This window comes from Dama dama, chromosome 11, assembly GCF_033118175.1.
Source record: "Dama dama isolate Ldn47 chromosome 11, ASM3311817v1, whole genome shotgun sequence".
Taxonomy (NCBI): Eukaryota; Metazoa; Chordata; class Mammalia; order Artiodactyla; family Cervidae; genus Dama; species Dama dama.
This window is the reverse complement of record NC_083691.1, coordinates 3,870,289-3,894,405: the sequence shown is the minus strand read 5'-3', so window position 1 is coordinate 3,894,405 and position 24,117 is coordinate 3,870,289. Positions and strand designations below refer to the sequence as shown.

The window sequence follows — 24,117 nt, the reverse complement described above, 5'->3', positions numbered from 1 at the left end:
GCTGTGGTTCCTGCACCGCAGGCAGATTCTTTACCTTCCGAGCCATCAAAATGTGATTTTTAAAAACACTGGAATTTCATAGGTTGTTGTTATGCCATGTGAAAGCACTTCCAAATTCAAATACCAGGGGTTCTGAGGAGGTGTCTCAGCGTGTGGCCCAGTTTAATGACACTGAAGTGAATATACAGTCTGCGAAAGGTGAACGTCTCTGTTTCCTAAAGTGAGCCTGAGGAGGCTGGCTGGCCCTTCTTGCTTTTCCTGCACAAAATAAACCAATAACCCTGCCAGATTTCCTATCTGAACACAGAACGTGAGAGCCTGTGTCTCATTTAAATGAGCACGGGCCCTGAAAAGAACAAATTCACCACAACTCTCAGGCTATAGTAGAAACAGGATTTTAATATAAGATTCAAGTCTAGCATTTGCTATTTACAACAAATAAATATTGCCCCTCCCCAACTGGTAAACATTTTTTTTTCACCTTTTATACAAATATTCAGTCCCCCTCCCCTCCCCCCAATCCCTCCTTTTCCCACTAACCCCTGTCTCGTGTGGTCTCGTTAAGCCCAGGATGCAGCGGCGAACAGCACTTGCAGGGTCAGGAGATCCGACATCAGTGGGACTCGCCCGAGACCATCCTCACTCACCAGTTAGAGAGTCTGGTCCGTGAAGGGGGTCTCTCTCTCTCTCTCCTCTCCCGGGGGAGGGCTGGAGTGGGCAGTGGGTGAGACTCCCTCACCTTCGGTTGGCCCTGATGATGGAATCTTTGGTGCAGCCTGAGACAAGGCCAGAGTGGTGGGAGAAGAGAACTGCAGTGGTGAGACCCGGTGGAGAAGTGGGTGCCCTGGGGTGCTCACGGGCACAGGTGGCAGTGGTCCACACCTGGGAGGGCGTGCGGGAGGTGTGCGGGGGGCCCGGGCCCGGCGGCAGGCAGGGCTCCGCGCCCACTGGCCGCGCTCCTTGGCAAAGGTTCAGCTAGTCCTCTGGTTCCAGACAGCAGAAGGCACCTAAGGCAGCGAGTGGTCCACGGGAGGCCAGGTCAGCCCATCGGCAGGCAGGCGTCAATCCCGGCAACAGGGGAGGTTTGGGGTGAAATGAGTCTGGAGGTGGCCTGGGCTGGGCGGGTCGGGCAGACGTGTCCGCCTGGCCTGGCTCACTGGAGTCTTTAAGTGCTTAGTTGCCTGGCTAGCCAGACCCTGGAAAGGGTGGCTCTGTGGCTGGCAGCTAAGGGAAGATGCCCTTGGCAATCTTGAGTCCCTTCTGCTTCATGCGGGGGAGGGTCGAGCTGGCTCCATGCCTGACCTTTGTCCCCTTGGTGAAGGTCCGTTTCTTTAGGACAAAGTCATAGTTGGCGGTAGAGTTCATGGCGTAGAACACGTTGGCGTTGTCAGGGATCTTCAACTCTGGTCGGGGAGGGGCAGAGGGTCAGCTGGGCTTACGGGAACCCCACAGCACACCGCACCCCTGGAGAGCCCCCCCAGGGCAGGCTTGATCCAGAGACATGAGGCGCCCCCCTGCAACTCTAGGGCCACCAAGGGCCCCTCTTAATGACACTGCCTGAGATGTTTTACTGAGGCAGTGATGGAAACCAACGACTCTTGTTTAAAGATGGGCTCTGACTCCAGAAAGCCCCACCTCAGTCTGCAGCTGGCAAAGGGTCGCCCCCTTCTGTCCCCTGCTGCCTCCACTGAACAGGATTCTCCAGGTGGAGTAAGTTTTCCAGAGCCCAGACCACCTCCCCTGAATCCCACCCAACTTAGGAAAGGGTTCTGGGGTTCTGTGAAGGGCAGGCTTTGCCCCTGGCCCAGCGCAGGGTTTCAGGGAGGCCTCCATGCCCCCGGGGCCCCAGGGCCCCAGCAGGCAGCTGCTCTTGGCTCTGCTTCCCACCCCCTCCTCTGCCTTGAGCCAGCTATTCCCCACAGCTGGGCTGGAAGGTGTGCTCTGGTCCTCAACCTGGCTAAGCCCCAGTCTTCCTTTTCTGTAAGAGGGGCGAGTCCCACCCACCCTGTTCACCTCACCTAAAACGGGGCAAGAAGGTGAGAGAGGATTTAGAAAATAACTTCCAGGGACTGTGGCTCAGATGGTAAAGAATCCGCCTGCAGTGCAGGAGACCCAGATTCGATCCCTGAGTCAGGAAGATCCCCCGGAGAAGGGAAAGGCTACCCACTCCAGCATTCTTGCCTGGAGAATTCCACGGACAGAGAAGCCTGGCGGGCTACAGTCCCTGGGGTTGCAGAGAGTCAGACATGACTGAGCAACTAATAACACTTCCTAGGGACTGTGGGGGTCATTGCTAACTGGGTGATGGCTATGCGTGGGTGATCAGCTCATGGGAAAGAGGCTAAGAGTGACGATAATATTTGCAGTTCTGGCGCGTTGATGGCACTCGTGCATACATGAGCATGTAATCCATATAAACATGGATCAGCTCACTGCCTATTCCATCTCCATGTCGGGACGGGAAAACAGGCACAAAGGCTTCAGTTAGTCGCCTGAGGGCTCCAAGCCGACGCTGCCTGGCTCCAAGTCTGCTTGTTTGCGATCCTTTCCCCGTCCCCCTTTCTACCCAGAGTCTCTGAGCTCAGCATCTGCTCCAGGCTCAAATTTGTGTTCTCTCTAAATTCCCCGGAATCCCAACTTCCAAGGTGATGGGATTGGAAGGTGGGGGCTTTGGGAGGCCATGAGGTCATGAGGGTGGAGCCCCATGAAGGAGGACGTTTGCTCTTATAAAAGGGACCCCCAGAGAGCTCCCTACCCCCTTTCACTGTGAGGGGACACCAGGAACCCAGAAGAGGGCCTTCACCAGAACCTGACCACGCTGGCACGCTGACCCGGGACTCAGAAGCCACCAGCGGGGGTACATTGTTACGGCAGCCAGAACAGGCTTAGACAGGGTCACGCGTGCGTGGACTTTCACAGAGTCGAGGCTCTGGCCCCGGCCGGCACGGTTCTCCCCGAAGGACACATTTTCCATCTCAGCCAGAAAGTGCCTCTTCGAACAGCCTGTGGGCTCAGCCATGTGGCTGCCTGGCCCCAGGAGAAAAGCCTTTTTTTCTCTCCCTTCCTCAACAATGCCCGCGCTGATCGGGGTTTCCCACTGACTGTTCACGGCCAGGAAGGGGCAGGAGACAGGGCCCAGCGGCCAGCAGGGGCCATAAGGAGACCCTAGGCAGGTCAGTGTCTGGACAAAACCCACTTCTCCCCTGCCCCAGCACCCACCCGGCCAGCCCTGACTCACTCCGATCATCCGAAATAACCTGCACCAGCTCATAGTCCTCGGGTTCGTCCTCATCCAGGTTGTGTTTGTCCATGGCCTTGCGGATTACAGCCGGAGCCTTGTCTTGGCTGGTCACCTGGATGGGGCAGGGGATGGGCCGTCAGGGCAGGGGTCTGGGGTGGGCCCTCAGAGCTGTGTCAGCGCAGTGCGCACGGCTCACAGCCTTTGGCCGGGTGCTGGGTCCATGCGGGTCACACCAGCTTTTCCTGCTCCTCTGGGGAGGCCTCCATGCAATGACGAGGGGTCTTTCCCAATCACTCTTGCCTCCCATTTCCTGAAAACCTGCCCCCACTTGCCACACCACCTAGGGAAACCGCCTGCCCCTGGGGGGCTGCTCCCCTCAACCCTGCCCACCCAGGTCAACGGTATCCACGTGGTCTGGGTACAGACAGCATCTAGTCCTGCCCTGGAGGGGAGAGAGGAGGAGCCGGCTGGATGCCTGGTGGCCGCCTCCGTGCCAGGCCTGCGCGGCCTGGAGGCTGTAGCGGTGGACAGTGTGGACCCCTGCTGCCTCGACCCCGAGGACCAGATCACAGGCAGGCCTTGGACACAGGGTGACAAAGGTGATGGTGTTATAAAGGGACTCCTGACCCAGTGGGGGTGGATAGGAAGGGTCGTGGGGTGTGCAAATGGCTCATCAGCAGCCTGAGCTCTGGAGAATGAGAAGAGTCCCCCCAGTGACTGCCCCCCAGTACATACAGCGTTTGCGGGCAACTCCCGCTGGCTAGATGTCAGAACTTCTAATTATATCCCGTGTCTGAGACTGCCGGCCACCAGCCTGGTGCAGCGCCAGCAGCCTCCTAACCGGCCTCCCTGCCCATCCCCCAGGGAGAAGCCAAAAGTCACTGCTGGTCCTCCTCTGCTCCAGCTTACAGGGGCTCCCACCTCCCTCCCCGCAGGTCCAGGCCCCTGACACTCCCCTGACCCCGACTTGTCCCCTGACGCCGGCTCCTTCACCCAGGGCCTCCTGCTGCTCCCCCCAAGCCCCAGGCACACGCCTCTCCCCAACTCAGACCCTTTACCAGGGAGGCCCTGCCCCACTGCTGCTGAAACCCCTGGTCCACCGCCCCCAGCACTGGTCACCATTGGTGACCAACACTGGTCTCTTCAGTCCTGCATCTGGTTGGCCCTCTGTCCTCCCCACCCCACAGGGAGGCCAGCTCCAGGGGGGCAGGGATGACCACGGTGGTCAATACGGGTCTGCTGCCCGGCAGGACGAGGGGGCCCTCCGACTCACCAGGATGCTCTTGTACATGTTGCCGTTGTCCACGTCCAGGCTCACCCGGATGATGCAGGAGTCGCCCACCTGCTGGTTGTAGAGGGGCAGTGAGGAGCCGTAGCTGCAGACCCCGGACACGGAGCGCTTGTGGGTGCGCGTGCTGGCCACGGGCGTGGTGGAGGCTGAGGAGGAGGACGTGCTGCTGGAGGCCGAGCTGATGCCGGAGGTCTCCGGGGACGACTGGGAGGCCGACTCCCAGAACTGTGGGCAACGGCACGGTCAGCAGGTGCCCCAGGCCAGCGTCCAGCGCGGGAGGGGCTTCTAGCGTGGAGCGGGGGACCTTGGCCCTAGGAACCGAGGGCTGGGAAGGGCTGTTGGGGAAGTGGGGGGATGGTCACCTTCTTCTCCTGGCCGTCGGGGGACTCTGGGACGAAGCTCATGTTGATCTCCTCCACGTCAGAGCTGGAGGAGCCGGCCGAGTGGACGCTGAGTGCGTCAGCAATGTCCCCGCTGCTGAGGTAGGGGCCGCACCTGAGTTGGTCACAGGACTTGGAGTGGCAGCTGCCGCCGGTACTGAGCTCCGCGCTGGGGGCCTGGCGGCTGCACAGAACGGCTGGCTTACTGTCCTGTCCCCTGCCCTCTGTGCTGGGTGCTCAGGCAATCACCCCATGGGCTCCAGCCTCCAACAGGTCATTTAACATCAACCCATTTCACAGAGGCAACAACTGAGGCCAAGAGGAGTGAGGCAGATGGCCCCGTCCCAGGGCTGTAAGTGGAGGAGCTGTGATCTCACTGCCAGCTGTCTGGATCTCCCCTCAAAGCTTCCCTCACCCCAAGAGAGCCTTCCCCCACCACCCGGGCACTCACTCGCTCCAGCGCTTGACGATGGCCGTGTTCTTCTTGACCTTGAGAGTGTTGCTGGCCGACTCGGAGGGGGGCTCCAGCTCGCATGACAATGTGTAGCTACAGGACAGAGCAGGGCTGTGAGGCTACCAGAAGCCACACTCGGGGCTCTGACCCTGAGCCTGTCCGGCAGAGGGAGTCCAGGGGCCCGGCTGTCACCAGCGGCAGAGCCGGAGGTTGGCCAGGACCCCAGTCCACAGGCTCTCGGGAGTGGCCTGGCCACGGCCTGCGAGCCCCTGCCAGACTCACCTCTCAGCCTCGCTGAGCCGCTCCATGGCCCGGAACCAGGCCCCGAAGTGCTCTTCGGGTGTGATGCTGTAATTGTTGCAGGCCGACTGAAGCAGCTTGATCTGGGCGATCACTTCGAATTCCTGGGGGCCAGAGGGAAGGATGGGATGCTGACGGCTGGGGTGGGTGAGGGGGCCGGGCCTGGGACAGCCTCTGGGTCCCCTCTTCCCACCTTGTCCTCAAAGCCGGGTTCAAACAGCCCCCCAGATGCTGTTCTTGACTCGACTTCCTGTCCCACCCTCCTGTGGGAGAAGCTCCCCCACCATTTCCGGATCCAACTCTCCTCCAAAATGTAACAGGGAGGGGGACGGTGGCGCCAGGTGTTCTAAATGGGTGGGACTCTGACCTCCCTAGCCCCCTAACACCTGTCCCCTTCCTGTGAGGTTGCGGCCACTCACCTTCCTCCTCTTCTCGAAGTTGATCAGTCTCCCCTGCAAAGTAGACAGCCAGCATCCATTAGAAAGGGTCCCCTTGCTCACAACCACCCCCTCACCCCCACTCAGGCTGCACTACCCAGAAAAAAACGCCAGGGGGCAGCGTAGCACACAGCCGGACCTGGGTGGGATCAGGGCGGTGGCCCGAGGCTCCGGGTCTGGCGACGGCGGGGAGACTGAGGCCCTGGGCAGGAGGGCCCAGCCTCTCTCCACCCACAGCCACCGCCTGCGGGACGGGCTGTAGCCTGCTCCCCTTGCGGCCCAAGCCCCACCCACCGGCAGATAGGCGGGTGTCTCCCGGACACAGGGGCGGCCGGGGGCTCTCGTGAGACGAGGCACGCCCTCTGCTGAGTGCAGGGCCCGGGGGCCCCAGCCCAGCCCAGCCCAGCCCCTGGGCTCACTCACATACAGATAGTCCTTCATGGCAGTGTCCAGCATCACCAGGTCCGTGAGGAACGTGCCCAAGTAGGGAACGGTGCCCTGGATGACACCCTGGGACATGGGGGGGTGGGTGATGAGTAAGGCCCCAGGCCCCTCTCCCCAGCCCCGCCCAGGCCCCCACCTGGAGCACCCTGGGCACCTTTATCATCTTCCCGCAACTCCCTCCCAGGGTCCGCGGACCCCAAACTCCCTCTAGTCGCCCTCAAGGCTGGCATGTGGCAAATCCCCCCAGATCACACGGTCCCTGGCCCCTGTCCCCCATCCCCACCACCAAACCCCACTGAGCCAGCTCTTCTGGGACTCTGCTCTGGCGGCCACAGTCCCCCGGGACACCAGCTGGTCAGGACACCACCAGGGCCTGGAGGGGGTCTAGCTAACAGGCACGTCCAGCAACGCAGCCCCAGGAGCGGGGCTCAAGGGGCTTCCCCCGCCGCCCCCAGCCTCAAGCATGCTCACCGCCTCTTTCGGGCGCCTCTGGGCTCGCTTGGGGTTCATCTCCAGGGTGGCAAACTTGGAGGTCCCCTCCTGCAGGGCCGAGGACAGCGTCGGTGAGCCCTCCTGCCCCATCCCCCTCCTTACGTCACCAGCAGACCCACCTTGGCCTTGGTCACTGGCACAAACGCTCCAGCCACCCCAGCACACCCGGCTTCTAGAACTGCACCCCTGACCCGGCCCTCATGGGGTGGGAACCTGGGCCTGTCTCCTCATCTGGAAAGAGGACCACACCTGCCCCATGGGGTCTCCCAGGACTGGGTCACACCTCCATCACCTGTGCTGCCCACCCCCATCTCCCTCATCTCGGATGCACTCAGGAGAGCAGGCATCTGGCCACCGCCCCCCCCCCCCCCCGCCCCCGTCCCCCACCGCTGCCCTCCAGGGAGCAGGTCCTGGGCTCAGAGCTCAGGCAGGCCTTGGCGAGAGGGACTGGGACTCTGGGGGCTGGCTGGGGCGGGGTGTCCACCGTGCCGAAGGCGCCAGAGCCGCCTGGAGCCCATCTGGATGTCTCCGGCACAGAACTGCGCCCTCGCCCACTCCGGAGGGGTCTCCTGCGTGCCACCTCTGACAGGGGGAGCTGGGGCTGCCACTCTGCTTCCCTTTTTCTGCGGAAGCTTCTGTGGAGGGGCCCCGGTGAACACGGGGACCCCCTGCACTTGCCCCCAGCCGTCTGGGGTATTTGTAACGGCCGAGAGGGGCCCCGTGGTGAGAATCCGAGAAGTGTCCACGGGATGCATCGGCAGGGTCTGCCCTGGGACAGCGTGAGGAGCCCCCAGCCTCCAGGCCCACCTCCCGGGCCGGCTCACTGGGATTCTGGGCTAGAAGCCCCTGCAGGACAGTCCCTGAGAGGGCAGGGGGCCCAGCCCCCGGGGGCAGTGCAGACAGAGGAGCGGCAGCGCCTGGCTTCCTGGGGACAGGCTGGGCTGGGGCAGGAGGAGACCGCAGCCTGGATCCCGTCCACCCCTGGGGGCCTGGGGGGAACCAGCGAGGACCCAGGGGACTCTGACCTCGCCCCCACCCCCCCAGAGCTCTGCAGCAGCCCTGGCCCGCGCCCTCCTTGGACCAGGGCCTCCTGTCCCCAGAGTGCCCCCCCACAATGGCCCATGGGCCAAACAGACCCCAGGAGCAGTTTTCACAGAAACTTCCAATGGGAACGTCAGCCCCCCCACCCCATCCCACACCCCCTCCTCTACCTTGATGAGCAGCTCTCTGCTTAGGGAGTAGTTGTTCTCGTCTGAGAAAATCTCCGACAGCTTCTGAAAGACGCGGAGGCTGTCCCTGGGGGAGGAAGGAGAAAGTGGGGAATGGCATGGGGTGGGGTTAGCACGGGGGCAAAATCATATAAGGACCCAGAGACTCCCTCTGCCTGCACGGCAGTGGTTTTCAAACAGGGTTCCGCTGCACACTAAGGGCTCCACGTGCCTGGGGAGGCCCTCTTGTGGGTCACCCGGGCCCCCCATGCCCGTTAGACTAAGGGGCCCTGTGTTGATATTAAGTGGACAGAGTTGTGTGGCTGTGAAGTAAACACAAAGAAACCTCCAGGGAGGCTCAATCCAGTACCCGCCAGAGAAGGAAACCGAATCCCGAGGCAGAACCGCAGGCCTAAGGCCAGTGGGCCCTGGGGGACCCCACGCCCCAGGAGGCCGCACATTCTGGCAAGCTCCAGGCTCACTGGGGGAGGACCCCCGAACCCGCGGGAGGGCCCCTGGAGCTCCAGCTTGGAGCCCCTCCGGGGAGAGGCCTGCCCACCTGGAGACCTCCTCCCATGTCTTCTTCAGCCGGTGGATGGAGTTGCTCTGCAGGGCAGAGAGGATGGCGTGGAGGGAGGAGAAGTTCTTGAGGACCCGGCACTCCTGGGGGGCAAGGGGACAGGCCGTGAGGGGGCCCAGCCCTCCTGCTCCGGCTTTGGCCCCTCTCGGCGGGGAGCCCCCTCCCGGAAGAGACGGACGCCCCGGGAGGTGCCCCTGGGACTCTGTGAGGAACGCCCCCCACCCCAGGGGGAAGGTCTGAACTCAGTCCCGGGGTGGAAGTGGGTGGGTCGCCGGGCCCTGGAGGGCGTGCGTACCCTGGCCACCTCGATCCAGTGCTCCACCACCCTGGCCCGGTGGCGGGCCGACACGCTCCGGTCCCCGAGGCAGGTGGTGATGACGCAGTTGGCCACGCTGTTGAACTGGGTGACGGTGGCACGGACGGTGGGGGCCAGGTGCTCCTTGCCCTTCTTGTCCCGCTGGGACCAGATGGAGCCCAGGCAGTGGTAGGGGACCACCTTCTTGAACAGCTCCTGGGGGGGGCGGGGGAGGGTCACCCGGCTCTGCCGCACCCTGACTCAGCACCCCAGGTCCCCCCCAGCCTCCCGGGGTGCCACGGGGTCCCTGGTCAGAGCTGGAGCTCAGAAAGCTGGGGAGGTGGTGCGGTGGGTAGCTGCTTGGCGGGTGAAATCTCAAGGTTTTGTTCCCTGTTCACTGGGGGTGCCCAGCAGGTCAATGACCCAGGATGAAACTGGCAGGAGAGAGCTTGCTGGGCCTTGTCCCCAGCCCATCCTGACTCAGGGCCAGAAAAGGCTCACGCCTGCCCAGCCCAGTGGCATCTTAGCCCTGGGTCATGGCTCAGGCCTGTCCCCTCTGCCGACGCAGCTTCACCTGGGTGCTACAACCACAGCCCTTGTCTGCTGCCTGCCCTGGCCTCTAACACACATCAGATCCCTAATAAATGCAGAAGCCTGGGAGGCCTCCTCAGCAGACCCGGGGCGGGGGATGGGGGGTGTCCCGGGAGCTGGCAGCACCTCAGTGAGCCCTCCTCGCCCCTCCCAAGGGGGCCAGACCCCACCCAACTTCCGACTGTTCCACCCAGTGACATCCACAGTCAATGCGTGTGGAGGGCAGGGCCCCAGGGCCACAGCCTGGAGGCCACCGAGGCTGTGGGGCTGGGAACCTTGCCCAGGTGACACGTGTGTGATGGTGGCACTGGGCCTTGGGGTGGGACACGTGCTCCGGGCTTCCCTCGTAGCTTAGTTGGTAAAGAATCTGCCTGCAGTGCAGGAGACCCAGGTTTAATTTCTGGGTGGGGAAGATCCCCTGGAGAAGGGAATGGCAACCCACTCCAGTATTCTTGCCTGGAAAAATCCTGTGGACGGAGGAGCCTGGTGGGCTACAGTCCATGGGGTTGCAAGAGTTGGACACGACTGAGTGACTAAACCACCACCACCTGCTCTGGACGGGGCCTGGAGGGTCTGGGCGGCAGAGGCCAGAGGGAAGGGGTGCCCGCGCCCACCCCTGTCAAGATGGGCTGCCTACCGCGTCCATCAGCGTGAACTGCTCCGCCACCAGGTCAGGAGGGAAGGCCAGGAGGTGGGGCTTCCCCTCCCCCAGCCCGTTCTCTGTGGCCACGGGCAAAGGCCAGGGGGGCTCTGGGGCTGCAGCTGGCCCGAGCTCTAGAGCTTGCGAGAGAGCCGGCTCGAGCTCTGGAGGCGGCGTCGGAGCTGGCGTCGGAGCTGGCGTCGGGGCTGGCTCCGGGGCCAGTGCCGGGGCTGGCTCGAGGTCTGGGCCTAGGGCGGGCTCTGGCTCAGCAGCTGGTTTCAGAGCTGGAACTGGAGCTGGGGACAGAGCTGCAAGAGGAGAAGAGGTCAGTGTCACATCTGCCCTTCCAAGACAGAAAGCACGCCCCTGCCTTCCAGGGAAGCCTCGGCCCTAAGGCCCAAAACAGGATGTTGTCCCCGGCGGTGGTCCCCACACAGGCGGTCTGAGGCCAGTCTCTGCTCCTGGCCCAGCAGCTGCTGTGGCGGCGCCCCCCGAGTCCAGCGCCCACCCTGCCCTCCTCACCCTCTGGCTCTGCCCTGGGGGCGCCCCTGAGTCCAGCGCCCACCCCGCCCTCCTCACCCTCTGGCTCTGCCTCGCCGAGGTCCGCGTGCTCCAGCTGGGCCAAGAGGAGGTGGGCCCGGCGCTCCAGGTCGGAGCCGGGCATGTTGAGCTGCACGTAGGCCACCAGCTGCCTGAGGCAGGGGAAGTCGGGGGGCTGACAGAAGTCCTCCGAGTACTGGTCCAGCCAGGTGCCCAGGATGGAGGAGATGGCACTGGTGGGGCGGGCGGGCAGCAGAGTCAGGGGCCTGGCCTTTCCTTCCTCTCGGCCCTCCCCGACACCCCTGGGGCTGGGCTTCTGGGCCCACCCCACCCATCTGGAGGCCAAGGCCTGGTCGGCAGTGGGGGCGGGCAGTCTCGGCAGGAGGGAGGCCTCTGTCCACGGTGACCACCTCTCCCTTCCTGGGGGACCCTGACTCACTCCTGTCTGCCCCCCACCTCCACTCTGGGCCCCTCACCCTGGAAAGGGAACTGCAGGAGGGCAGGGAGAGCCACACCTGCTCTGTTCATTGGTTTGGCCTGGCCGCACACAGTAGGTGCCGCACACAGTAGGTGCTGCACACACATGGGAGGGAGGAGGGGACAAGCAGAGCCCCCCGCCCGGCCATCACGAGCCTCCTGCACCTGAACTTGCCCTGCCTTCCCCCTCTGCTTCCTGGGGACCCGGGACCCCAGCCACAGCCCTCCAACCCCTTTCCTCCTGCAGGAGCAGCGCCCAGACCTCGGCCCTCCAGCGGGAATCACAAAATAGGGGGGAGCCAGGGTTCTGCCCAGGCCTCCCCAGCCTCAGCCCCCGCCGGTCCCCACCCTGTAGAGAGGAGACCCTCCCCCCAGACCCGAGGTGCACTCACTTTCTGAGTTGGTCCTGGGGTCCGCCGTCCTCACTGGAGTAGGGAAGGATGCACCCGTATCTAGAGGAGGCCGTGAGGGCGTCACATCTACCGTACCTGCTATGACGTCCAGCGTTACTGGCTGACCCCCCGACTCGCATGGAAGCCTGGGAGGGCAGGATTCCTGTCTGCCCCCTTCCCTGAATTAAGCCAAAAGCCCAGAAAAGTGCCTGCACACAGTAGGTGCTTCATATGGATTTGCTGAATGAATGAACCCCAACCAGCACCTTATAGACACCTGAGTGGCCCGGGGCCCTCTGCCAGCCCCCAGCGATCCCTGCTCTGGCCAATCCCAGGAGGGGGCCCCGAGACAGGATCCTGAACTTCCTTACAAATGGGAAGACGGCTCTACCCCAGGGTTGGAGGCAGAGAGCTTCTTCATGGGTGGAAAGAGTGAAAGTGAGTCACTCAGTCGTGGCTGACTCTCTGCAACCCCATGGACTGTAGCTCACCAGGCTCCTCTATCCATGGGGTTCTCCAGGCAAGAATACTGGAGTGGGTAGCCACTGCCTTCTCCAGGGGATCTTCCTGACCCAGGGAGTGAACTGGGTCTCCCACATTGCAGGCAGATTCTCTACTGAGCCACCAGGGAAGCCCCTTCACGGTGGAGGAACACCGTAATTAAAACCCCGCCAACCCTCAGCAGCCCGTTCCACAGGGCCGGGCGTGAGGCTGCTAATCTGACGGTCCTGCCAGCGCTGTGAGGCCAGGCCTCCTGCAGCTGGCTTTCACAGGAGCAGACTGAGGCTCAGAGAGGCAAAGTGACGTCCCCAAGACACACAGCCAGCGGGGGGGGGCAGGGAGGAGCGGGGCGCTCACCTCTTGAACAGCAGGTCCAGGACCTGCTGGGTGGTGGTGAAGGCTCGGTAGGTGCACAAGAAGATGGTGACGTAGGAGAGGTCGCTGCCCTGGAAGGCGGGCACCAGGTGCTCCACCAGCTTCTCCAGCGTGCCCGCCTTCACGGTCCGCACCTTGCAGGTCTCGTACAGGTTCAGGGCCGACTCATTTTCACACTGGGGTGAGACAAAGGAGGATGGACGGTCAGCTGCAGCCCAAGCGGTGGGCAGGGGCGTGGCTGGAGCTCAGAGGAAGGCCCAGGTGCTTGGTGACCTCTGGCCGGAGAAGCGAACGTGAGTGCCCCGAACGGAACTAGGGTCTCAGGTTGGACTGAAGGTGGGGGATGATGAAAAACAACTCCTTGAGGTCATTTTGTTAGCTGAGTAGTGGTCATAGCTCGTCAATATGAAGAGTATCATCCCCATGAGCTCTGGCAAAACAGACCCATTTTAGAGGTGAGAAAACAGAGGCTTGTCTCCTGGGTACTGGGAGCAGTATCTCTGGACGCAGAGGCTGTTGGTGCAGCACTGGGGAAACAGCCGCAGAAAGGAACTCTGCCCAGGTCCCGGGCGGCGAAAGCCTGAGTCACGGTGGAAACCGGTCTCCCTTCCGAAAGGCTGTGCCTCCTCCAGGCCCCTGCTCCGACCTGGAGGGGTTGTGGGGCTGGGCTCCATCATAGCGGTTGTGGAGAACACATACAGTAACCTGAGCCCTTCGGGGTTGTTTTTGTTTTTTAAAAAGCCCTAGTAAGTAAAATGATGTAAGCTTGGAGAGGTGTGGGAGGGCGGTCAGGCTGTTGGGCACCCACGACAGCGCCGGGCAGGGCCTTCCCCGGCGGCCCAGTGGTTAAGACTCCACACTTCCAACGCACAAGGCGCAGAACCAACCCACCCAACTGGGGACCGAAGATCCCGCATGCCTGCCGCGTAGTGTGGCCAAACAGTAAAACAATTAAATAAAGGTGGACACCTCCCGATTATCCACAATAGAAAAAGAGAAAAAGAAAAAAGGCAACAACACCTGGGGCAAAATGCATAAATAATCCCTGTAGGGTAACAACCCTGGAGAAGAACAGGCCCCCCTAAGACAGCAGATTTCCACATACATGCCTCTATATACTCACTCTTTTCTTAGCAGCTCACTAATCTGACTGCTGCCCCTTCTCGCCTCATTAAAGGCGACCCGTTCCTGTAAATTGCCGGTCTCAATCTTTTTCCGAACCTTGCCTTCTCTAACTCCCTTACCCTACTATCCCGGCCTAACATGAAGGGAAAGAGTGTGAAAGTGTCTTTTTGATGTTTCACACAAATAAGAGAGCAGTGAACTGTGGGCTGGGCTGTGGGGAGCAGGGTGGGGGCCCAGATCCCTGTGGGAGCAGGACTAGGGGCCTTCTGGCAGGCAAGCCAGGCAGGGAGCCGCGCGGAGTGGCCCCTGGGCCCCGGGCCCTCCCGCACTCACCCCGAGCCAGCGCTGGCCCTTGTTGGCGCCGTGGTGCACTTGGACCTTCCGCAGGGAAATGGAGTAGATGACCCCGTTGACCAGCTCCTCGCCGATCTCCTGTGTGGAGCTCTGCAAAGACAGTGCCCGGCCGCCGGGCGGGGGTGTCAGGGCCTGCCCGGCTGTGCGGCGGTGGGCAGGGGGGACACCCCCGTGTCACCTTCTGTCCCCGGATGAGGCAAAGGGGGGTGGCCACAGGGACCTCCAGTCCAGAATGGAACGGGATCACAGCTGGAGGGGTGGGGACTGCCCCCAGCCCCTGCGTCCTCACCCCGCCAGCCACGGCGGCTGTGGGCAAGACGCACCCACCAAGGTTCCAACCGCAGCCTGATCCGGCCGTGGCCGCCCCCCAGCCCTGAGACGAGAACAGTTACTGGTCATTTCACAGGCGAGTACACGGCAGCGGAGGGAGCTGGGAGGGACCACCCGTCCACGGGCACAGCCCTGTGGGCAAATAAACGGCAGACCCGGGAGCCAAGGCCCTGACTCGGCCAACTGCCCCTAGGGGACTCTGGTCCCTCCCCGGGGCCCCCCTCCACAGCCGACCCCTGCCCTGGAGTCAGCGCCCCAGCTCTGCGGCAAGTGCGGGCGTCCTCGATGGCCACAGACAGAGGCGCTTCCTTCCCCTTCTGCTCATTCATGGCCTTGTGCCTCTTGCGCAACCAAGGAGTTCCCAGTTCTCTGACTGTCCTCACATGCATGGGCACAGCATGAGAAGGGTGACGCTGCCGGCATCCGGGCTGGCGCCCAGACTTCCACAGAACCCCACACCACAGGACTCGCCCTGGACCAGGAGTGGGGTGGGGGGGTGGGTCATCTGGCAGCTCCTGGACCCCGGGCAGAGAGGCCCTTGTTTTAAAAGGTGGCCGCCCCTCCTGCAGGGCAGACAGGCTTTGGCGGGGAGAGGGGGCATTCAGCAAGGCCTGGTCAAGGCCACTTGGTCATTGCTGCCCTGGGGTCTACCCCGTCTCCTCTCCCACTGCTCCTGACCAGGGATGAGGTTAGCCTGAAGTGGGGGAGGGCGGAGTGGGGAGTGGCTAGGAGTAAAGAGAGCTCTGCGAGTTGAGGGAGAAGCAGGGAGGTGCTCGCTGACACGGGGCCATCAATCACAAGGTCAACGCTGGTAACTGGGATCACGGGTCACTGCCCCCGCTCGGGGTGGACGTGGAGCTCAGAGAAGGCCCAGTGAAAGCGCTGACTCAGCCTGGGCCCCGCCAACAGCCCTTCTCTAAAGCCAGCTGCCTCAGCTGGGGCCCCGGGTAGGAACCAGGTGCTCAGGGTGCTGTACCACCGGACATCAGTACCCCCTGGGCTCAGGGCTGAGGCGGGCGGGTGGCTGGGCCTCTCACCTCCTGCCTCCAGGGCTCTGGGAGGGTTCCGGGAGGCCTGGAAAGCCATCCTCCGGAAAGCCACTTCCTCTGACCTGGGGCCACCCTCCCACTCCGGCATCGTACCAACGGGAAAGCCAGGGCAACACGCCGGGGCTCCCGACCCTTCGCCTCCTCCGGAGAGAGAGCCAGGCGTTTCTGGGAAGTCAGCGGGGAACCCACAGGCGGAGGTTCCCCCAGCCAGGCACCTCCTCCCACCCCGCACACCCCCACAGCCCACACTTGGGGAGGTCCAGCCCTGCCATCCGGAGGAGAAATCCCCGTCCTGAAGCAGAAAACCCCAAACAGATGCCCAGCGTCCTCCCTGGCCTCACACACCCCTCCCCCGCCCAGAGGAGGCCATGGTGCTGGGTGACGTCAGGGGCCTGCCATCCACCTGTCCACCCACCTCTGCGTCTCCTTGGGGGCTCTCGGGGGGGGGGGGGGGGATCCGAGACTGCCTCCCACAAAGGCTGCCACCCACCCTGGAAAGGCCTGTCCCTCCCCCGGGGATTCCAGCCACTTCTGGTCCAGCCAGGAGCCAGACAGTGTCCTGAGCACGCAAATCGCCGGCAGCTGCCAGACGTGCCTGCCAGAGGGCGCTGGACTTGAACCCGGAGGGTGCCCACCCAGCTCCCAGCGGGGCTCCAACAAGGCCCGCTGGACGGAAGCACCCCCTGGTCAGGCCGACCCCTGGGGAGGCCTCGCCGTTCCCCAGGCGGGTCTAAATAGCAGCTCCGCAGTGAGTGAGCCACAGGCCTGGCGGGCAGCGGAGCAGCTGGCCGGCCCTGCCCGGGTATCGTGTAATCCTCCAGCCCTGCCCCCACCCGAGGGGCCCCCTCCCGCCAGCCGGGTCGGGGGCGGGGCGGGACGCTGAGCGCCACACATGCTATGCCGGGAAGGGGGGGTCACCACCCCATCGCACAGGTGGGGAGCTGCACCAGCCCCGCGGAGCCCACCCACCCTGTCCCCTCGGGTCGCTTCACAGCAGCAGCAGGAAAAAAAACCAGATTGTCGAAGCAGCGCAGAGAGCAGGCGCCATTTAAACCAACTACTGAGAGACAACAGCGGAGTGGGCTCCTGAGAGAGCTGCCGGGGGCCTCGGCACAAAGCGGTCGAGCAGGGCATCGGCTGCCCGCTCCCACTGCTCTTCCAGGGCCAGAGGAGGGGAATGGCCAACAGCATTTGCCCTGGGACCCCCTGGGGCAGGAAGGGCAGGGCCCTGGCCCCCAAAGGTGACCCATCCTGTTAGCAGAGCAGATAGCGCAGCAGCGTGGGAACTGGGAGCCCGTGTGGACGACACCAAGCTCCCCCCCATGCTCTGGCTGGGGCTGGGGGGCTGCAGGGGGAGGGAGTGGGCAAACAAACAGCACATGCCCTGAGGGGAGGTGTCCATAGCGTTGCCCCGAGCTTTTGAAAAAAAATGAGTGTTCGTCACTCAATCGCGTCTAACTCTTTGTGACCCTGTAGACTGTAGCCTGCCAGGCTCCTCTGTCTGTGGACTTTCTTTCCCAGGCAAGAATACTGGAGTGGGTTGCCATTTCCTTCTCCAGGGGACTTTCCCCACCCAGGGATCGAACCTGCCTCTCCTGCACTGCAGGCAGATTCTTTACCACTGAGCCACCTGGGAAGCAGGGGAAGACAGCCCCACGAGGGCGGCCGTGTCCTCAGAGGGCAGCGCCTCCCGTTCCGCCCCAAGCAGGCACCCAGAGACGTGTCCCTGGGGCCCTGTGGCACCTAGCTGGCAGCTGCCCAGTCTTCTACCACCTGGGTCTGGAGGGAGGGTGGTGAGATACTGCTGGGCCCTGGCGAGCAGAGGCCGGCAGGGCACGCACCAGCGTGCCCCACAGCAACCCCCCACCCCGTCCCTCAGCACAGCCCGGAGCCCCAGGGAGAAGGAAACTGCCGGGGTGGTGGCGTAAGTCAGGGCACCACCTGATCAGCCTTCTTAGGGTGAGGGGCAGCAAGGTGCTGCGCCCCAGCTGACTGCAGGCCGAGCACCTCGAGGCAGAAAAAACAGGGATCAGCCAGGAGCTGATCCCACCCGTATTTCAGGCTAGACCTGACGGGGCCCGCTGGGCCTTTCCCAGCCCTGCCGTCTCCCGCAGGAAGGTGTTCGTGCCTGCACACGGGGAGGCAGCCCTTCTCCCCCCCGGGGACCCCTGCACTCCAGCTCGCCTGTTCGTTTCTGGCGAAAACTGCACCAGAACCACGCGGGGCCTCCAGACCCATGGATGTCTCCAGCTGCAGGATGCTCCCTGCCCCAGGAGACCTGGCCAAGGGGGGAGGCAGGTGGAGAAGGAAGGCTTGAAACCACACTACAGTCTCCCTGTCCCTCCCAACACCCCTGGGGGGCGGGGGCTGCACAAGGAGAAACCTGGTCTCGCTCAGGTCAGGCTGATTGAAGGGGGTGGTGCTGGCCTCCACATGCACAAGCTCACTGCTCAGGGACCTCAGGCACCCCACTGAGCTGTTGCTGAGGGCCACTGAGTCACAGAGGTCCCCTGAGCCCTCAGCCGGCTGCTCACCAGCACCCTGCAGCCCTGGGCACACGAGGCCCCTCTCCAGTGCCCGCTGGGCCCCAGAGTGCTGCTTCCCCTGCAGGGCTCTGCTCCCAGCTTGGCTGAGTCCCGCAGCCCCCAGCCTCAGTGAGCCTGTCTGAGAGATGGGCCAAGGGCAGCAGCACTCAAACAGGGTGAGGTGGTGAGGTCACGAGAAGGGACAAGCGTGAGGAAGGACCAGCTGGGCGCTGGGCATACAAAGCGCTGAGAATGGGGCGTGAGGACACTGTTGCTGGCGCGTAGACGCGGGACACGGGGCGGGGAAAACCTCTTGGGAGACCTGCCAGACGCCCAGGGAACCTGAGGGAGGGCCAGGTGAAAGGGACAGCGGGTCATTCTAAAAGTGCCAGGAGGAGGGAACCAGGCCTGTGGCTTTCTGACCTCTCAGCCTTTTGTTGGAATGCCTTTTGTTGAAAGACACGAGAGTGATCAGCATCAGAGTCAGCTGCTCTGCCTTCAGGAACCCAGGCAAAGTTGCACACCCATTTTACAGAGGTGGAGACTGAGGCCCAGGGAGACGGTCAAGGGACCCAGTTCACCTCTCAGAATGTGTGTCCAACAAGGCAGGGAGAACGAAAATGCCAAGTGTGCGCGACCCTCCCGGTGTGCAACAGGGCCTCGCACCCCGGCCTGCCCCCACCTCAGGTGGGTGGCCTGCACCCTGGGCCCGAATAGAACCTTGCTGTGGGCGGATGGTCAGTGCTGGATAGAGGTGGGCAACACTCCTGGTCCCCAGGTACCACACCCCAGAGGCGGCCTTGATGGCGGCGGGGTCGGGGCGGGGGGGGGGGGGGCGGTGGGGCGGGGACCACACGAGGTGCGTGGGTGGCAGGGCAACCAGGGAGCTTAGTGACCCCAGAAACTGGCATTTGGGGACTGGCCTGGGCTGAGCCCCACAGAGGCTGACCCATCTTCCCAAGAATCTTCCCGGCCAGCTCAAGCCTCGCTGCTCATCAGCATTTAGAAGAGAAACGTGCTTCCAGGGGGCGGGGAGACCAGACCTCAGGCTGGCCTTGCAGACCCCTGTCCGGCTTCAGACTGTCAGGCCTCCAGGGACCAGGCCTGCAAGGGGGCATGGCTGGTGGCAGTGGAGGGCAGGGGCGCCTGTCGGGGGTGGGGGTGGATTGTGCTGGGCAGACCTGGCTGACAATACCAACACGGGCCACAGCATCCAGCCTGTGTGGGCATCTCCTGGGTGCCAGGCCCCTCGCACACCATCACACGTAACCCTCCTGACACCCTCACTTGCAGGTGGGAGCTGATTGCCATCAGGAGCCAGGAAGAGGCAGCCAGGGCAGGACTGAACCCCGGCTTGGGCCCTCGCTGTCCCGTGAAGAACACCCAGGCCTCCGTGCTCTACCTGGACTGTGGCTGCCACGGCCAGTCACAGCCTCCACGTGGAGTCCAGCCCCTGCTCAGACAGAAGCTGCAGGGAGCCCAGAGACGGGACAGGCTTCTTCAGATCACACAGCAGGTGGGGGGGGGGGGGCACAACAGAGCCCAGTGCCCTCAGACCCCCACCTCTCCACGGAGACCGGCCTGGTTGGGGCGCCTATCCCGGGATGGCCAAGGCAGCCACGGCCCAAGGTCAGCTGCAAGAACCCGGCCTGGAAGCACCGCGCTGACCGGGCCAGCCAGTGTCCTCCTGGAGCCCCGGGCACAGGCACTCCCCTGGAACCTTGTCAGAAGACACAATGGTGGCAGGCACGCCTGGCCGGCGCTGACACGGCGCCAGGCACTGGTGGGGACCGCTTTGTCAGGCTGCCTGTCTTGTTCGGGCCTTGCCAGAACTTGAAGCGGAGGAAGTGGCATCAAGTCCATTTTACAGATAAGAAAACCGAGGTTCAGGGAACGAAAGCAGGTCGAGGACTGTGCGGGGCTGAGCCGGGCTTCCAGCCCAGCTCTCCTCCCTTCAGAGCCCAAGTCTGGACCGGCATACGTGGCACTCCCCCCGGGGTCAAAAGGCCAACATCACGCCTCCAGGCGAGACCACAGAACTGGCTGTGCCAGCATCTGAGGCTTCCCTGGGCAGGGGGGGGTGTCGAAGAAAATGCCGGGCCACACCTGCTCCCAAGAGCTGCTCAAACCCCGGCCCCATGCTGGTGCCCGTGCCTGGCTTCCCAAGCACCCTACCCCACCCCCGTCGCAGGCTGGCCAACAGATGGAGACTGGGGCCACTCAGAGACCCACTCCTACACCGGGCTGCCGGTTTCAACTCCCACCTCCGCAGGACTGGGTTGGGGACAGTGACTTCGCTGGAGCCACAGGTCCAATAATGCAGCGCTTCTGGGTCTGGGAGGCTGGGCAGCACGGTGCCACATGTGGGGACCATCCGGGCAGCTGGTCCTGACCGCCCGAGTGCAGCCTCCTGAAACCGCCCCACTGGCCACTCGAGGGCTGTGGGTGGCCCGTGCTACGTCCCCCTCCAAACACTCCTCACCAGCAACGAAGACAGGGCCTGCAAACGGCTAACTGCCGCAAACAGTTAACTTCCAGACTGGGCACGGGGCTGACTCCTTCCAGCGCTGACCCCCACCACTCACTCCTGCTCCGGGGCCATCCTGGAGCCTCCAGACAAATGACCAGACCAGTGGTGGAGAAGTCCCTCCCCCAGATAAGGAACAAAGACACAGTACCAGCCAGATGGCCCCCTCCTGCCTCTTCTCCTAAGGAGGAAAGCAACATGGGAAGTGGTTTCAAGTCTCTGAAGCCCTCCTCATTTCATTCCACGCCCCCGCTGAGCTCAGGGCTTCCAGGCTCATTGCCTGGGGTCAGAATCCTGCCCCTGCCACTTACTGGTGATTTGTGCAACTTAGTGCCTTGGTTCTTCCATCTGTTAAATGGACAGAGGGCGATCGTGACCCCAAAGAGACACCATGCATGCACACTACTCAGCACAGAGCCTCCCACCAAGTGCAGGCTCATATGAGATATTATTTAAACTCTCGGGATCCAGCTGTGGGCTTATTTCTTCCTTGAAGCTCTCCCCCGTGTCTTTTGGCCCAAAGCACTTTCACATACCTCTGGTCTCTAAGCACCCCTACCCTTCACCGACCATGGGGGCTTCTGAGCTGCCTGGGCCTGGTTCTGGCCCCTCCACAGCTCCCCCGTCCTCCAGGGACGCTTGTAATGATCTCACCATGAACTCAGCCCTGTCCTTCTCCAATCCCCATGGGCTCGTGTACACAACAGGCGCCCAGCAGAGAACACAGCCCAGGTTCACATCCGGGCTGCGCTCTCACTGGCTGTGTGTATGTTCGACTCCACTTCTCTGAGCTCCACTGTTAGTTGCTCAGTCGTGTCGACTCTTTCTGATCCCATGGACTATAGTCCCCCAAGCTCCTCTGTCCATGGGATTCTCCAGGCAAGAATACTGCAGTGGGTTGCCATTCCCTTCTCCAGGGGATCTACCTGACCCAAGGATCAAACCGGGTCTCCCACACTGCAGGCAGATTCTTTACCGCCTGAGCCACGAGGGAAGCCTTCTGAGCTTGGCATGTAGTCAAGAGGGTGGGTCAAAGTGAGCTCGAATGAGGGAGTCATGTCTGCAGCCAGTAGGTGCTCTGGACTCTGGGACCCCCCCCCCCACCCGCCTGGCTGAGTCGGTGGCCTGCACAGAGACGGGGATGCGAGCCCAGGGACCTCCACGAAGCACGGAACCGTGCCGGCTGAGCTGGGTCAGCAGTGGCTTGGCTCCGAATCAGGATGACGAGCAGATGCCCAGATGTGCGAGGACATCTGGCAGCCCTAAGAGGGAAGGGCGGGGTGGAGGCTTGGTAGGAAAAGGGGGACTGGGGAGGAAACAGAAACTGCCTCGTGGTTTCCAGACAGGACAGGGACCACAGGCGGCCGCCTCAGCTCTGGCAGGCCACCGCAACCAGGAAATTGGCTGCGGGGGGTGGGGGGGCGGTGTTGGCAGGAGGGACAGGGACTCCCCACGCCCTCCCCAGCCCACAGTAAATGGTCATTGTGTTTGGTTTCCGGCAGTGGCCTTCTCTCCTGCCAGGACCCTGGCTTTCCTGCACTAAGCCAGAAGCTTCCCCCTTTGATATCTAAACAGTGGCCGCGGCCTGGAGGCCATTGCTGGGGCCAGAAGGGAGAGGCGAGAGGGGGCGAAGACAGGCAGACCCCCGGGCAGGGGCAGGCCTCAGATCTGCACTCTCCCTCCGTTCCTTGGGGATACAGATGGACAGGGGGAGGGAGGGAGGGAGGAGAAGCAGCCTGGCGGCCTGCCCCTGTGAGTGCGCCGGCCGGACCCTCCAGCACACAAAGCCCGAGGAGCTGCCAGACATAATGAAAGTCAGATGAGCGCTGGGCTGGTGTCAGGCCTCCCACCCCCACCCTCCCAGGGGTCTCGTTCCAGCCGCCAATGAAGGCCAGAGCTGTGGGTGGATGAGGGTCGGGAAAGAGGCCTGGCCCTGCCGCCTGCCAAGCTCACCGATAAAGGGTCTCCCAGGCCTGCCGTCCTCCCACCAAGAGCTTTCTCCCCCCTCTCCCCCCTCCCACACTGGACAAGATATGCTTTATCCTCCGGTAACTACACATCCAGACCCTGTCTAGGCACTGCGGACACACAGAGAGAGAGGCCCAAGACCCAGGCTGGCAATTACAGCTCACCGAGGCCTAAAGCAACGACGCGGGGGATACCAAGAGGGCCCTAACCAGCATGGGGGCGCAGGACCTCCACTGAGCCCCCTGACCCAGGAACGGCCTCCCTCCTCTCAGGCCCCAGCCCCGGATTCTGCTACCTTGGCCCCAGGGAGGGGGTCAGAGTCAGGTGCAGTCAGGCGGGAGGAGGAGGGCACTGCTCCCCATGACTCACTGGCCCCCTCCTCCCCACAGCGCACTAGAAACAGGAGTCCAGCCCTTACCGAGTTCGCGAGAGGCACACCCCCCTGCTGAATCCTACCCGACCTTCACAAATTCAGGGTGGAAGCACATTTTCTAATCAAACAGAAGGGAGTCACCCCTCCACCTGAGAGGCCCTTGCCCCAACCTCCCCGCCTGGACACCTGGCCCAAAGGTTGGAGGCTTGTCTCCCTCCTTCCCCTACTCCACCCTTTTGACCAGCCCTGAACATCACAGTCCACTTCTGCCCTCCAGGAGGGGCTGCCCGGAAGGCCACTGTGGTCCCAACCACCTCTGAGGATTCCCGGAGGCCGCCGCCCTAATCACTAGTGCACCACCTGCGTTTCAAAGCCAAACCGCCTAAGCAGGCCCCGGGCTGGCCACGGGGATGAAGTACGGCCCAGCCCTGCGGCCGGGAAAGGCAGACTCTGAACACGTCTGCCCGGGCTGCAGGGGCAGCGGGGCCGGTACACCTGGGCTCGGGGCGGGGAGGCACTGGGACGAAGAGAAGGGTCCCAGAGCCGGATCTGGTCCCGAAACTGTTTTGCTCGCCGGGCGGCCACCCCTACGCCCAACCTGGCTGCCCTGGGGGTGGGCACGAGGACTGGAGTTTCTGCGGAAGGACGCTCCCCCGACGCAACTCCCGGGCTGGAGGGTGGGGACCACCGCCACCGCCACCACCACTCGCGGTGAGCGATCCGCTAAGCGCGCTGCGTCCCCACCCACCCCTCGCTCGGCCAAGCGCCGGGCCGGCGACGCTCACCCACCTCCAGGCGCGGCAGGTCGGGGTCGAGCTGCGTGAAGCTGTGAAGCACCACCGGGCAGCTGTCGGGGCCGCCCACCTCCAGGCGCACGGCGTCCCACACGCTGCGGCTCCGCCGGGAGCCCGGAAACAGCGACTCGGCGCCGCCCGCAGGCCCGGCCGCCTCGGCCCACATGCGCTGCACCATGGGCGGCTCGAAGCGGCGCGGGCGGCCGGCCGGGCCGCTGGACCCGGGGCGGCGCGGGCGCGGGGCCGGCCCGGCGCGCAGCGGGGGCGGCAGCGGCGGGCCGCCCGGCTCGGCGCTGCCAGCACTCTGCGCGCGCCAGCCGGCCCCGCGGAGGTCAGGCCGGGGGCGGGGCCGGCTCTCCGGAGGGGCGGGGCTAGAGACGCCGGAGGGGCGGGGCTGGAGACGCCAGAGGGGCGGGGCTGGAGACGCCGGAGGG

The 24,117-nt window shown here is 63.5% G+C and overlaps 1 protein-coding gene across 6 annotated transcripts; it reads right to left on the bottom strand.

Moving 5' to 3' along the window:
- Positions 1-379: 379 nt before the first annotated feature.
- On the bottom strand, positions 380-23,861 carry RALGDS (ral guanine nucleotide dissociation stimulator). 6 transcript variants are annotated; one of them, XM_061154319.1, is made up of 18 exons: positions 23,679-23,861; positions 14,097-14,207; positions 12,621-12,814; positions 11,763-11,858; positions 10,933-11,126; positions 10,351-10,661; positions 9,123-9,338; positions 8,807-8,910; positions 8,251-8,335; positions 7,019-7,087; positions 6,527-6,613; positions 6,086-6,118; positions 5,649-5,770; positions 5,364-5,459; positions 4,895-5,096; positions 4,515-4,757; positions 3,239-3,353; positions 380-1,403 (listed from the first exon to the last, which is right to left on the bottom strand). In XM_061154319.1, the coding sequence occupies exons 1-18, from the start codon at positions 23,859-23,861 to the stop codon at positions 1,225-1,227; spliced, it is 2,640 nt and encodes an 879-aa protein (XP_061010302.1). In that variant the 3' UTR covers positions 380-1,224. The 6 variants fall into 6 exon arrangements, with proteins under 6 accessions (XP_061010302.1, XP_061010307.1, XP_061010308.1 ...); XM_061154324.1 differs by having other exon boundaries at positions 4,515-4,586; XM_061154325.1 differs by having other exon boundaries at positions 4,515-4,583.
- Positions 23,862-24,117: the final 256 nt, after the last annotated feature.

Excerpts from the sequence above, each read along its gene's own strand:
- RALGDS (XM_061154319.1), bottom strand. The coding sequence starts at position 23,861 with ATGGTGCAGCGCATGTGGGCCGAGGCGGCCGGGCCTGCGGGCGGCGCC. Across the intron at positions 8,911-9,122 it reads ACTGGATCGAGGTGGCCAGG|GAGTGCCGGGTCCTCAAGAA; the intron begins GTACGCACGCCC and ends CTTGCCCCCCAG. Across the intron at positions 8,336-8,806 it reads ACATGGGAGGAGGTCTCCAG|GGACAGCCTCCGCGTCTTTC; the intron begins GTGGGCAGGCCT and ends TTCCTCCCCCAG.